At 34.5% G+C, this 13,005-nt stretch overlaps 1 protein-coding gene across 1 annotated transcript; it reads right to left on the reverse strand.

Moving 5' to 3' along the window:
• Positions 1-9,452: 9,452 nt before the first annotated feature.
• LOC131031014 (methylesterase 1) lies at positions 9,453-11,545 on the reverse strand. The gene is made up of 4 exons (XM_057962014.2): positions 11,186-11,545; positions 10,967-11,107; positions 9,952-10,083; positions 9,453-9,868 (listed from the first exon to the last, which is right to left on the reverse strand). The coding sequence occupies exons 1-4, from the start codon at positions 11,414-11,416 to the stop codon at positions 9,593-9,595; spliced, it is 780 nt and encodes a 259-aa protein (XP_057817997.1). The 5' UTR covers positions 11,417-11,545; the 3' UTR covers positions 9,453-9,592.
• Positions 11,546-13,005: the final 1,460 nt, after the last annotated feature.

A 13,005-nucleotide genomic window follows, 5' to 3' on the forward strand; every position in this document is an offset into this window, starting at 1 on the left:
ATTTCTCCCATTCGTATAGAGTATCAAAAGAAAAACAATATTCAGATAAGAAGCATCATTCCATCTCCTAATCATGGGAAATAGATTCAGAATGTTGAAAGAGTTTGAGTTTAAAGATTGCCCTTCTATGAGAAATGAAGGGAAGAAATTTGGCATTATAGTTGTGGGTTCCATCAGGAGTGCACAGGGATCTCATTAAGGATAAGAGGAAATCAGATGCAAAGATTATAAATTGTCCTTTGGTTGAGCCTAATATTTGAAAAAAATGTAAAGATGGTTCATCTAAGAACCAACTTTTAAATCCGTTTTAGAGCTCATACAGGTTTGGATTTAATCCTCATCCATGATTGTTGTTGTGTGATCCAATTCTCATCCATGATTGTTGTTGTGGTTATCCTTTGTTGAGAGTTTGCTGTTTATTTCTGGAAGTCTTTCTGAATTTACAGCTTGTTTCCTTGAAAGTTCTAATCTCATGTTGTATTTGCTCTTTCTCTCATACGGAGATCTGCTTTTGGCTGGCCATGTCAAGAGCAGAGACAGTATGACCCCCTTCCATAAGGAGGTCTGCAATTTTGTACCAACTCCACCCTCCAAAGCAAGATCCATGGACCAACACAAAATGGAAGCTTCTTTAATCACAGATTCACAAGCCATTACTTTTAACTGTTACGATTTTCAAAACATCTCTGCTCCTAGACTATATTCGTAGGCTCTTTAATATCACTACAGTGGAATGTACAATTATAAGTTTGGACTTTGTCCAATCTTCCTACAAAGTTTGGGCTTTTATCTGTAAAAATCTACGGAGCCATGTGCAATGGTCAATAGTGTTTTGCTTTCACCCTCCACTTGCGTACCAAAGTGTATGAATGATGAGTACTCATTACTGTTTGACAGACACATTATTGATGTTTAGCAGCCAGTTTTGTCATCTAATATATTTAACCTTTCACACCCAAGATTTAATTCAAGTCACTATTATTGAGCTCTTTAGAATACACAAGTTACGTATCTCTTTAGGAGTTAATGTGTGTTTGATCTTTGTGAAAAGAAGCTTGGCATAATACAAGGATTAAGACCTTTCTTACAGGACTGACTGTTTATCCGGATTTGTTTCAGTTAGTCGGTTCTTCCTCTTTTTTTTTTCTTTTTTCTTTTTGTCTCTGGGTAGTTCTATTGTCACTATGTTCAGTCTTTTATGTAATTGATAAATAGTAGGTCTATTTTATGTACTAGTTTCCTATGTAATTGTCAATATTGTCTCCATTTTCTGGTAGTAGGTACTATTGGTTCTCTTTGTGCAGCTCTTTTGGTCGTCTTCTCCTTGATGGTTTTTTTGTGCTTGTATTCTAAAAGCTAAAGTTGCTGTTATAAGATGTGCATTTTATTTTTGTACTTCATAACTGCAATTTAATATTTGTAATTTACTTTTATTTAACACAAAAGGAAAGATATATCTATAGAAAGTTTTAAAAAGATTTGAGTAAATTTTGATACTATTGCACAAGAAGTGACTCCTTTGATAAAATCTACCATTCAAAGAACTATTATGGTATAGACATCTCACACAAGCTAGTTATTAATGAGTATTACTTCTGCTAACGATTTTTCTTCTTTTTTTCAAGTTGATCAATTATGTGGCTCTAGATTTAAGATTATGTGAAAACTTTGTTATAAAGAAAAGGACTTGTATGACATGAACAATGTACTCAACCCGTTAGCATCATAGGAGAATAAAGAATATTGTGGTATTGGTTATATGCCTAAGAATATGAAGAAATGCTTCTGAAATAATAGAAAAGGAATTTAAGAAAAGAACATTTAGTTAAACTCACCCCAAGAATGGGAGGGGGGTGAATTAGTCTTGAACAATCACTTAAAACTTTTCAATCACAACTTATTATTTAATCAATCCTTAGTCTTATTAATAGCAATGGAAGAAAAAACAATGAACACCTTACACGAGAAAACTATATATATGTGGAAAACCCAAAAAGGGAAAACCACAATGAGAGTCAACTCACAATATATGAACACGATTACAATGTTTGTTTTAGGCAAACTACAAAGAAAGCTCGTTGCTCCTGGAAGGACTTGTAGGCTAAGATGCACTACCCTAGGGCAAGATACAAGAGACTTGCAAGTTGAGATTCATTGCCTTAAGCAAGATACAAAGAGTTCTCGAGGGAGAATAATTATTTTCGAGCAAGGTACATGAATGTATGAATCAAAATGAATAAGCCTTCAACAACACTGCTTCCAACAATCTCCTTTGAATGTAGCTACTCACACAAGAAACCATTATGCAATCAAACACCAACACTCACACCCAACCATATTGATTTGATTCTCCATATATATCCTCCTCTTCATCACAAACCATCAATTAGGTCATCCAAAAAAAGGGACAAGCATAAGTCCTATCAAGTCAGCCACCAAGCACAATTGCGATGAAAGTAGTCTAATCCAGGAGATAGAAAAGACCTAGAACATCATATTACAACTTTCTAACCGGTCCTAAACATCAAACATGTTGGTGCACAACCTCAAAATTTAGTAACAAGAAAACGTGGAGATGAGCCATGTAGCACACAAATAGTTAGCCCAAAAACATATCTTCTAAATGAATTAACTCAATGTGGATCCCCACAACCTAAGGTAGGATGCAAATACATCTTAAAATAGTCTACAATGCCGACACAAATCTCCGAAGGACATAGCACAAGTAGGAGAACAAACTCAATCAACCAAACCACAATAATTATCTTGAACAACTATAGTGCAAGTAGGAGAACAAACTCAATCAACAAAACCACAATAATTATCTTGAACAACTATCACCAAAAAATAATGCGACACCAAACAAATCATTTAACATCATGCATAGCACATAAGGATGTTCCTTGAACATCCAAAGACATTTTTCAAACACTTCTTTCTCATTGTCACATCAAAACATGTCAAAGCAGCTCAAACAAATACAAAACACTTAAATTCTGAAAAGCCAGAAGACAAAGTCATGAACAAGCATCATTAACTACACTTATAAAATAGTTCAACACTTGAAACTTGAATTGAGACACATCTCAAAAATTTTAAGCATGTCCTCCAAGTTGCAACAATAAAAACACCAATGTAGAGAAATGCAGAGCATTTTCTAGACCAATCCTGATAAAAAACTAGATTGCCGACAAACTATAATTACCAACCACATAAGCTACAACCCCAAGGACCTAGAAAGATAGGAGTGCAATGTGCGTAGTGCATACATATTATGGTCAAATATGCAAGACCATGTCATCAAATCTGGAGGAATATAGATAATTCTTCCAAACCATCTTTAGCATGCATTCCTATAATTATTTACTCCAACAATCTTTCAAAGACTAGAGAGAAGAGCCCGAGAGAGAGGGAGAAACCATAGGGAGAGAGAGAGACCAAGTGAGTGGGAGGGAGGGGTTAAGGAAGAGAGAGATGGAGGGAGGGATTGAGAGAGAGCCCAAGTGAGAGAGAGGGAGGAAGGGAGGGGTTTAGAGAGAGATAGAGAGGTGGGGGTTGAAGGAGAGACTAGAGAGAGAAAGCCCAAATGCAAGAGAGGGAGGGAGAGGGGGATTGAAAAATTGTTATTGCAATACATTTGGCATCTGCCAAAGTAATTGCCTTGGGAAACACCATGTCGTAGGCTTGGATTTTCTTGGTGCATCCAACCAAAAATCTTGGACGTCCTTTTTCAGGCCCGAGACATGTTTTTTAGAAAACATACAATTTTTTTAACATTTTGTTCATGATCTCCATCAGGTTTGCACATGTTTCAATGAAAACAAAAAAAAAAACACTATGACAACATTAAACTCTCTCTTAGCTACAAACCATACAATTCTTTTCAAATTTTGATTATGTTAAGGTCTTCATTTCTAATTCTTGAAATGTGGTGACTGATCAACAAAGTACTGTACACTTAGCATGTATCCTCGCCAGGGTCCGGGGTCGGGCTGGGCCCCGGGCAGGGGTTCGGGGGCGGCAGCCCCCGAGAAATTTTTTTTTGCCGTTTTTTCGTTGATGAAAACCGACATTGTAATAAAACCCTAAAAAGGCCGACTTTGTTTATTGCCCTAAAAATGCATGTTATAAGCGACTGGGATGCTTAAGGCATTGTAAGGTTGATGTACTGTTTTTGCTGGATAATAAGAAAGATTGGACGACTGTGTATGGTGGATGTAACCTATTCTGGGTGAACCACGTTAAATCTCTGTGTTATCTGTGTCTTGTTTTATTTCTTTGTCTTTTGTATTTAAATCTGCATATAATTGTTAGTTCATATTTGCTTCAGATCTGCTTGAAACCCTAACACTAATTTCTTTTGTTAGTTTGTCCCTTTTTTTGTCAAAAACCAACATGTTGTATTTTGGGCATAGATTCATTGAATTTTGAAACAAAATACATTTTTAGATTATAGACTCCATTCTACACAATTTTAAATTTTTTTTTTTTTTTTAATTAGTTTTCACAAATTTTAGGAGGAAACACACTCAAATTTCTGTTTTTCAAGATGTGTTCACTTCGAAAATTTGTAGAAAATCATATATTCATGAAAAAAATAACCGAAAAATTTGGCATAAACTACATGGTGTTAGCTGGTTTCTCACTGAAGCAATTTGCAAAATTCTAAAAAAAAGTTAACATTTTAGGGACACCACATTTGGTGCTATATTATGTTTTTCTGATAAAAACTTACCAATAAATGCAGTGCCCTTTTTTGAAACCTTAATCTCCACCATTTTCAAAACAAATTAGTAGTTTAGAAAGTAGATTCAAAGCACTTCAACTCTTGTTCTTGTTGCATCTTCAAACTTTGTGTACCTATAATCAATTTCTCATCGAAGTTCAGACTTTGCTGATTTCAAATATAAAGTGGCATCTTAAGACCTCTTTTTGGTCCCCCATCTTTGTGCACTTACCGAAATATATAGTATCATATTTGTGTACTAAAACATAGATACAATTAGACATATTGTATGACATGACACACATTTGATGTTATTATATCTCTAAAAACTAGTTTGTGATAAAGGAAACTAAAACTGTGATCTCTAATTTCTTGAAGTATTTTACTTTCCACAAGTTGCATGACAAGATAATGTGTAAGTGTTAATGGAGATAACTGTAGCATTATAAACTGTAACCCTATACAATTTTACACTACTTTTTGTGCCCTTGCCTTAGTGTATTTTCTCCTAGCTCTTATCCAAGCCTATTTTTGCCCTTTGTATTGCAAAAATGATGTCATATGTCTGTATGGTGATCCAAACCTTTTCCCTGGATTGAGTACACCTTATCCACAACTTATTCACCCTATTTTGGGTGGACAAGGGTGTTTAGGGTACTCTTTTCCTACACAAGGATGCCTCACTCAAAACTAGGCCCAAATTTGAATTCGTATTTAGTGACACATCTTACTCATTCATTAATATGGATATTGTAGCTAACACGATCTATAATTATGGGATTACTTTTAGTGCATTTATTGATTCATATCATATTGATTCAATTGTGAATTGCAATGTTCATTGATGACCTTACCTATTAGTGTGAATTAAATATGCGTTATATCATTTACATACACATAATATCATATCAAAATATTAAAGGTAAAAGGAATATAAATAGTTTCCAACATGATTCCACTCATAAGGTCAATATACATATCACTTAAGGGGAGTCCATTTGAAGGATCCCTCTCAAGCCTCACTCCTAATGTTGTCTATTCCTCATTCTAGATCTAGATCTTGACCTCTGGCATGACTAGTTACTAGTGGCTATCATCATCCATTGAAGCCTCTTGACTTGCTTGCATAGATGTTTTATATCCAACCATCTTTTTTGAATCTCTACCAATAGGATTTCTACCTACTATAGTTGCATGATGGTCACTACATTTCCTCCATATGTAAGAATGTCCATTATCGCATATACTTTAGTCAACTCTATTTTTATCATATCCCTCTTTATTCATAATTTTATACATTCCTTAATTGTGACCATGCATGATGTTTGTGCCTAAATAACAAGATAAAAAATTGGATTGAACTAATGAAAATGCATATATTTTCTTTCCACTTGGTCAACATGATAATAATCATTCACTCAACCAGATTACTTACATGCCATGCCACATGAGATATAGATTTTTATTATACCATTTAATTTTATAAACCACATTATGCTACATCTATTCGTTTAGGGTGAAATTTGAAAGTTGTGTTAGACCAATGACGCTCATTTTTTTCCCACTGAAATAGCTTTGGCCAAACCAAATTTAATCAAAATCAAACATATCACAATGTGATGTCTAGATGAATAATTGATTTTAACTGTCATAAATTCAATTTTTTAAAAAAATTATTAACCCTTAAATTAACAAACACTATCCTTTCCCTCCTTTCACTCATTTTTTCTCATCACAAATTCTGTGTTAGTCTATCCAAAAGAAACATTGTTCATATGTTCAACACTCGTATGATTTTCTAGATATGTTTTGATTTCTGCTTCAATATATATGTTTTTATTAAGATAAGTATAGGAAGAGCCCCCAACCCCTAAAGATCAGGACATAAAGAGTTTAAAAAATAGCAAGGAGGCTTGAAGGTCAAACCAACAGAAAAACAAATAAATTACATAACCATACGCATAATAAAAACTATGGAGATAACCAACTTACAGAGTTTGGAAACACCTCAGGAAAGAGCCAAAACAGAAAAGGACTAAAAGTTAACATAGGAGGAAACCTAACTTAGTCCCATTCTTCAGCAAGTTTCTCCAGAGTTTCTCCCTAGCTAGTAGCAGTCGCAGTCTTTTTGGCCTTCCTCTGGTCTGCTACTTTTGTTCTTTTGTGCATTCTTCTTAGCTCTTCTCTCCATTTTTTACCAGCCATGATTAACATATCCATTATAAAGTCAGCTTAGACATGTTTGTATGACATGGGGTAAAACCCACCAGACCAGTATCTATTCCATGAATTATCCAATATTTATACTTACATATGAATTCCAATGTATAAACAATCAGATTCCCTCATCCTCCTATGCATAAAGTCAATTTAGACGGACACTGAGCAAAACCCACTAAACCAGTTTTTATTCCATGAATGATCCAAAATTTATACTTGCATATGACATCATAAACCTATATATCATTGCATAAAAGTACCAGACCAAACCCATAGAATCCATTTGTATACCACGAAACAAATGATGAATTCGGGGAGGAAAATATCGAGGCCAAAGAAAATTGACACAATTCATTCCCACTTAAAAAAAATCAAGATTCATCATTGGTAGAAGTGTCAACAGAGAAGCCAGAATACTCTCAGCCTTTGCACTAAGTAGATTTGTTGAAAATCGAATTGGCTTAAGCAACTTCCAAGCATATGCACCTGGCAGGCGTAAGGCCAAGTTCCAGTGTCTGCAAAATGTGGAAGCGTTGACAGGGTACGCCAACTGTTTGACAGAATGCCTCAAAGAGACTGTTTACGATATCCCCTCCGCTATAATTCTGTTAGGAACTAACAACAACCACTTCTTCCTCCACCACAAACATAGCAGGAGCATCACTAAAGAATATGCACATTGTCTCTTAGCACAACTTTTAGAGCCATGTAGTGTTAATGGTAAAGTTTACATTACCAATGAGCAAATAGGTAATACAACCATGAAGTCAGGCTTCGGCATGGGCACTTTGATGAAGTCATTGCATATCGATTACGTAGAAGTGGGATGTGGTGTCGGATTAAGGGAGATAATAGAAAAGAGCAACAAAAGGGTGTCGAAGTGTCGGCCTAAGGGAGATTATCAGAGAGATAACAGAGCAGCAAGAAGGATCTGCATAATCAGGTATTAACTATTCTTCAGCACTGCTGTTGCCTTCTCCAGTTGGTTATGATGAAGGGAAGGGCAGAGACAAACTTGAATAATAGAACATCAAATTAGTTTTATATATATATCAAGTTAACAGAGGGTAGTGCACTCTATACTTACAGAGGTTTATAATAGAGTGTTCTGTTTCAAGAAAACTCTGGACAACAGACTCATTCACACACAAGACACAACTTTAAATGTATTTTCCATCTTATTTTCATTATATTTTTTATTATTTGCTAGTGATGATGAATCTAGAACTATGAGGGAAATATTAGATTCAAAGGAGAGTAAATCTTAGATGAAGGTCATGAATGAGGAGGTAGTCACACTAATAAGAATAGGACTTGGGAGTTGGTTCAATTGTTTAAATGAAATAAACTTGTTGGATGTAAACATGATGTCAAGAACAAGTTCAGCATTGAAGAGAGAGTTGAAAAATCTAAGATTAAGTTAATTTTTTTGAATGGAGATAAGGAGAGATAGAGCTAATAGAAGATTTTATTGAGTTAGACTTGATGTTGTGGTGATTTAGAATTTGGAATGTAAAATAGTAAGTCAAATAATGATCCTAATTCTATCGGAACTAAATCTTCATTGAAACATAACTTCTGGTTTAGAATGTAAAATAGTAAGTGAATTAATATTTCCTATTTCTATTATAGCTAAATTTTCATTGAAACATTGTTCTAAGAAGAGACAGCGGTCATGAATCATGTTAAATATTCTAGTGCTATAGCGTGCATATATTATATAAAATATCATATATAAATCAAGTAGTGGCGGCTTAAGTAGGTTTATGTTTAATTTAGGAGAGTATTCACATACTTTGTGGCACTTTAGAGTATTCTATTTGCTACTAAGGAGGATTTGATTTGGTTAAAGTGTTGAATAAATAAGGTATCACAGATTTAGATTTGGCTAAAGTGATCCCAGCCCATAATAATTTTTTAGGAAGTGTCTATAAAATGGCTTTCAGAAGAGTAATGCGACTAGCAAAAGACAACCAACGAAAGGTCTAGTGATTGAATTTCATCCCGGGGGAATAAAGAATTTTCCATTAGGCAATCAAGAGATCCATTTTACAAAGATGCCTATCTATACTCCATACAAAGTCTCAGAATGAAAGCAATTTGTTGTTGAATGGCGCCATGGGAGTTTTAAAAAATAGGATATTTGACTTACTGTAGATGAACAACTTCCTGAACTCTAACCACTCCCATAAAAAAGAAATCTTCCAAAAATTAAAGATGAGAAATGAAACTAAAACACCCAACTACTTTCCATCCCTTGATAAAACCATTATCTGTGGTAGTTGAGAAACCTTCCCAATCCTTCAACCAGAATGAACCAACTAAATACCCTGTCCTTTTATTTAATTATAGCATGTAGTATGAACCAACTAATTTAAGTTATTACATTTATTTAATTTAAGAAAAGTACTATATTTTCTTTACACTTTGATACATTCAAAGATCGATGCAGATCACCTGACAGAATTTATAAATTTTGCTTCTTACAAACAAGCCCATGCTTTCATTCAAAGTACGAGTATTTGGTAAGGCTATATTTTACAGGATTTGTAAGTATCATATAAATATTGTGATTCTTACTATGGATTACATGCAAAGAAAAGGAAAATGAGGCACGTCATTAGTTACATAGCCATCTACTTGCAATTAGTTACATAGGCATCTATTGGCAATTTGCAGGAGTATGTGAGCAAGTTGATCAGGCTTGCAGAAGAAAGGAGAGTGATCTGATCCTTCTATCTCATATACCATTTGTGGAGGATTGTCTGCGATCATTTTTCTCTGGAATTCCTCCGGAAGTAATTTATCTTCTTTGGCTACAATGTAAGCTCGGGGAACTCGTCCATAGTTTTCCTTTGTGTAGGAAACAACTCCTTCCCAGTAAGGAGATCTTTTCAGCAGAGAATGGGTCAAACAAATATCCTGCATGAATTCCATGATACCAACCAGTCAATCAAACAATTAAGTCTATAGTTAAGCCCAGCAGTTTGATTTCAATAGTTTACCGAAGAGGGTGTGTTCTGTAACAAAAATTCTTGTGAAAATTGTTTGCCAAACTTTACGGATGTGGGTTTATTTTCTTCTCCATTCGCAAAGGAATATGTGAGGTCTCCAAAGTTTCGAAGTCCAGAAGAAATCTATAGATCAACCAAAAAAAGTCATAAATATAAAAAATGAAATTGAAATTAAAATAAATTTATGTCTTATATATAAAAAATCTTTATGGTCTTAAATATAACAAGTATATAATAGAGAATACAAGAACTATGTAATTAAGTGGTGAATTTTTATCTATGAAAATGCTTAGTTTTTTATTTTATTTTGTGCGAGTGTGGATATTGATAAGATGCTGTCAAATTTTATAAAATTGTGTTTCAAATTTGGGGTTTGGAGTAGAGAGTTCAAAATGAGTTCTCCTCGCATGTTTGCCTTCATTGTCATAAAGTTGCGCACTTCTCCCATTCGTTTAAAGTATCAAAAGCAGAATCATATTCAGATAAGCAGCATCATTCCATCTCCTAATCATGGAAAGAGATTCAGAACGTTGAAAGAGTTTGAGTTTAAAGATGGCTCTTCTATGAGAAATGAAGGGAAGAAATTTGGCATTTTAGTTGTGGGTTCCATTTCAGGAGTGCACAGGGATCTCGTCAAGCATGCAGAGACTATAAATTGTCCTTTGGTTGAGCCTAATCTCTGGAAAAATAATATGGTTCCCCTAGGAACCAACTTTTAATTCCATTTTAGAGCTCATACAGATTTGGATTCAATCCTCTTCCATGATTGTTGTTGTGGTTATCCCTTTCTTGAGAGTTTGCTGTTTATTTCTGGAAGTCTTTCTGAATTTACAGCTTGTTTCTTTGAAAGTTCTATTCCCATGTTGTATTTGCTCTTTCTTAATGTACAGAGTTTCAAGATACTTTCAAAACCCTCTTCCAATTTATAATTCTGGTAAAAAAACATTTATCTAATAAACAACAAAACAAAACATTGCAAGATTGAAAAAAGATATTAGAAATAAACCCCTTTCAAACTGTCAAAGGCAGTTAATCCGCTGAGGGTCATCAGTGCAGTAACAAAAACAGCAACAACGATATTATGTGGGAAGCGCTCCATGGTGTATGTCAGATTGAAGCCACCAGCGCTATGACCAACCAGTATCACCTATACAAATATTGTCATATCAGATTTAGACCATTGCCATGCTACTTGTTTTAGCTCAGCTGTGTAAAAAGTGCACACCTTATGGTTTGAAGGAAGACCAGTAAAGAAGTCTGTGAGAGGCTTATTGTACTCCTCTAATGTGGAAATGTGATCTGCATCAGTGGGGTCGATTCCTTGGCTGGTCATGTCAAGGGCAGAGACAGTATGACCGTCTTTCATAAGGAGGTCTGCAACTTTGTACCAACACCACCCTCCAAAGCAAGATCCATGGACCAACACAAAATGGAAGCTTCTTGAATCACAAGCCATTACTTTTAACTGTTACGATTCTCAAAACAGCTCTGCACCTAGCCTATATTCGTAGGCTCTTTGATATCACTACAGTGGCATGTACAATTATAAGTTTGGACTTTGTCCAATCTTCCTACCTACAAAGTTTGGGCTTTTATCTGTAAAAATCTACGGTGCCATGTGCAATGGTCAATAATGTTTTGTTTTCACACTCCACTTGCGTATTAAGTGTATGTTGATGAATTGTTAGGCAATGAATGATGAGTACTCATTACTGTTTGACAGACACATTATTGATGTTTAGCAGCCAGTTTTGTCGTCTAATACATTTAACCTTTCACAACCAAGTTTAAATTCAAGTCAATATTATTGAGCTCTTTAGAATACACAAGTTACGTATCTCTTTAGGAGTTAGTGTGTGTTTGATCTCTGTCAAAAGAAGCTTGGCATAATACAAGGATTAAGACCTTTCTTACAGGACTGACTGTTTATCCGGGTTTGTTTCAGTTAGTCGGTTCTTCCTCTTTAGTTATTTCTTTTTATCACTGGGCAGTTCTATTGTCACTATGTTCAGTCTTTTATGTAATTGACAATACTAGGTCTATTTTATGTACTGGTTCCTTATGTAATTGTCAATATTGTGTCCATTTTCTGGCTGGTAGTAAGCACTGCTGGTTCTCTTTGTGTAGCTCTCTTGGTCATCTTATCCTTGATGGCTCTTTTGTGCTTGTATTCTAGAAGTTAAGGTTGCTGTTATGAGATGTACATTTTATTTTTGTATTTCATGATTGCAATTTTATCTTTATAATTTACATTTATTCAATTTAAAAAAGAGATATAACTTATAGAAAGTTTTAGAAAAGATTTGACTAAATTTTGATGCTATTGTACAAGAAGTGACTCTTCTGATAAAATTAACCACTAGAGAACTATTATGATATAGACATCTCATCCCAGCAAGTTATTAATGAGTATTACTTCTACTATTGATTTTTCTCCTTTTTTCAAGTTGATCAAGTATGTGGTTCTAGATTTAAGATTAAGCAAAAAGTTAGTTATAAAGAAAAGGACTTGTATGACATGAACGTGTACTCAACCTATTAGCATGATAGGAGAATAAAGAATATTGTGGTATGAAAAAATACTTTTGAAATAATAGAAAATGAATTTAAGCAAAGAACATTCTGTTAAACACACCTCAAGAATGGGAGGGGCGTGAATTAGTCTTGAACAATCACTTAAACCTTTTCAATGACAACTTCATATTTAATTAATCCTTAGTCTTGTTAGCAGCAATGGTAGATAAAACAATGAACACCATACACAAGAGAACACCAGATATAATTGGAAAACCCAAAAAGGGAAAAACCATTGTGACACAATATATGAACAAGATTACAGTGTTTGTTTTAGGTAGACTATCAAGAAAGCTCATTGCGTCTAGAAGGACTTGTAGGATGAGATGCACTACCCCAAGGCAAGATACAAGAGACTTGCAAGTTGAGATTCACTGCCTCAAGCAAGATACAAAGAGCTTGCTAGGGAGACTAACTATTTTCAAGCAAGGTACATGAATATATGAATCAATATGAATAAGCTTCCAACAA

Source organism: Cryptomeria japonica, chromosome 3, assembly GCF_030272615.1.
Source record: "Cryptomeria japonica chromosome 3, Sugi_1.0, whole genome shotgun sequence".
Classification (NCBI taxonomy): Eukaryota; Viridiplantae; Streptophyta; class Pinopsida; order Cupressales; family Cupressaceae; genus Cryptomeria; species Cryptomeria japonica.

Excerpts from the sequence above, each read along its gene's own strand:
- LOC131031014 (XM_057962014.2), bottom strand. The coding sequence starts at position 11,416 with ATGGCTTGTGATTCAAGAAGCTTCCATTTTGTGTTGGTCCATGGATCT. Across the intron at positions 11,108-11,185 it reads GTCTTCCTTCAAACCATAAG|GTGATACTGGTTGGTCATAG; the intron begins GTGTGCACTTTT and ends ATATTTGTATAG. Across the intron at positions 10,084-10,966 it reads CCTTTGACAGTTTGAAAGGG|ATTTCTTCTGGACTTCGAAA; the intron begins GTTTATTTCTAA and ends GTTGATCTATAG.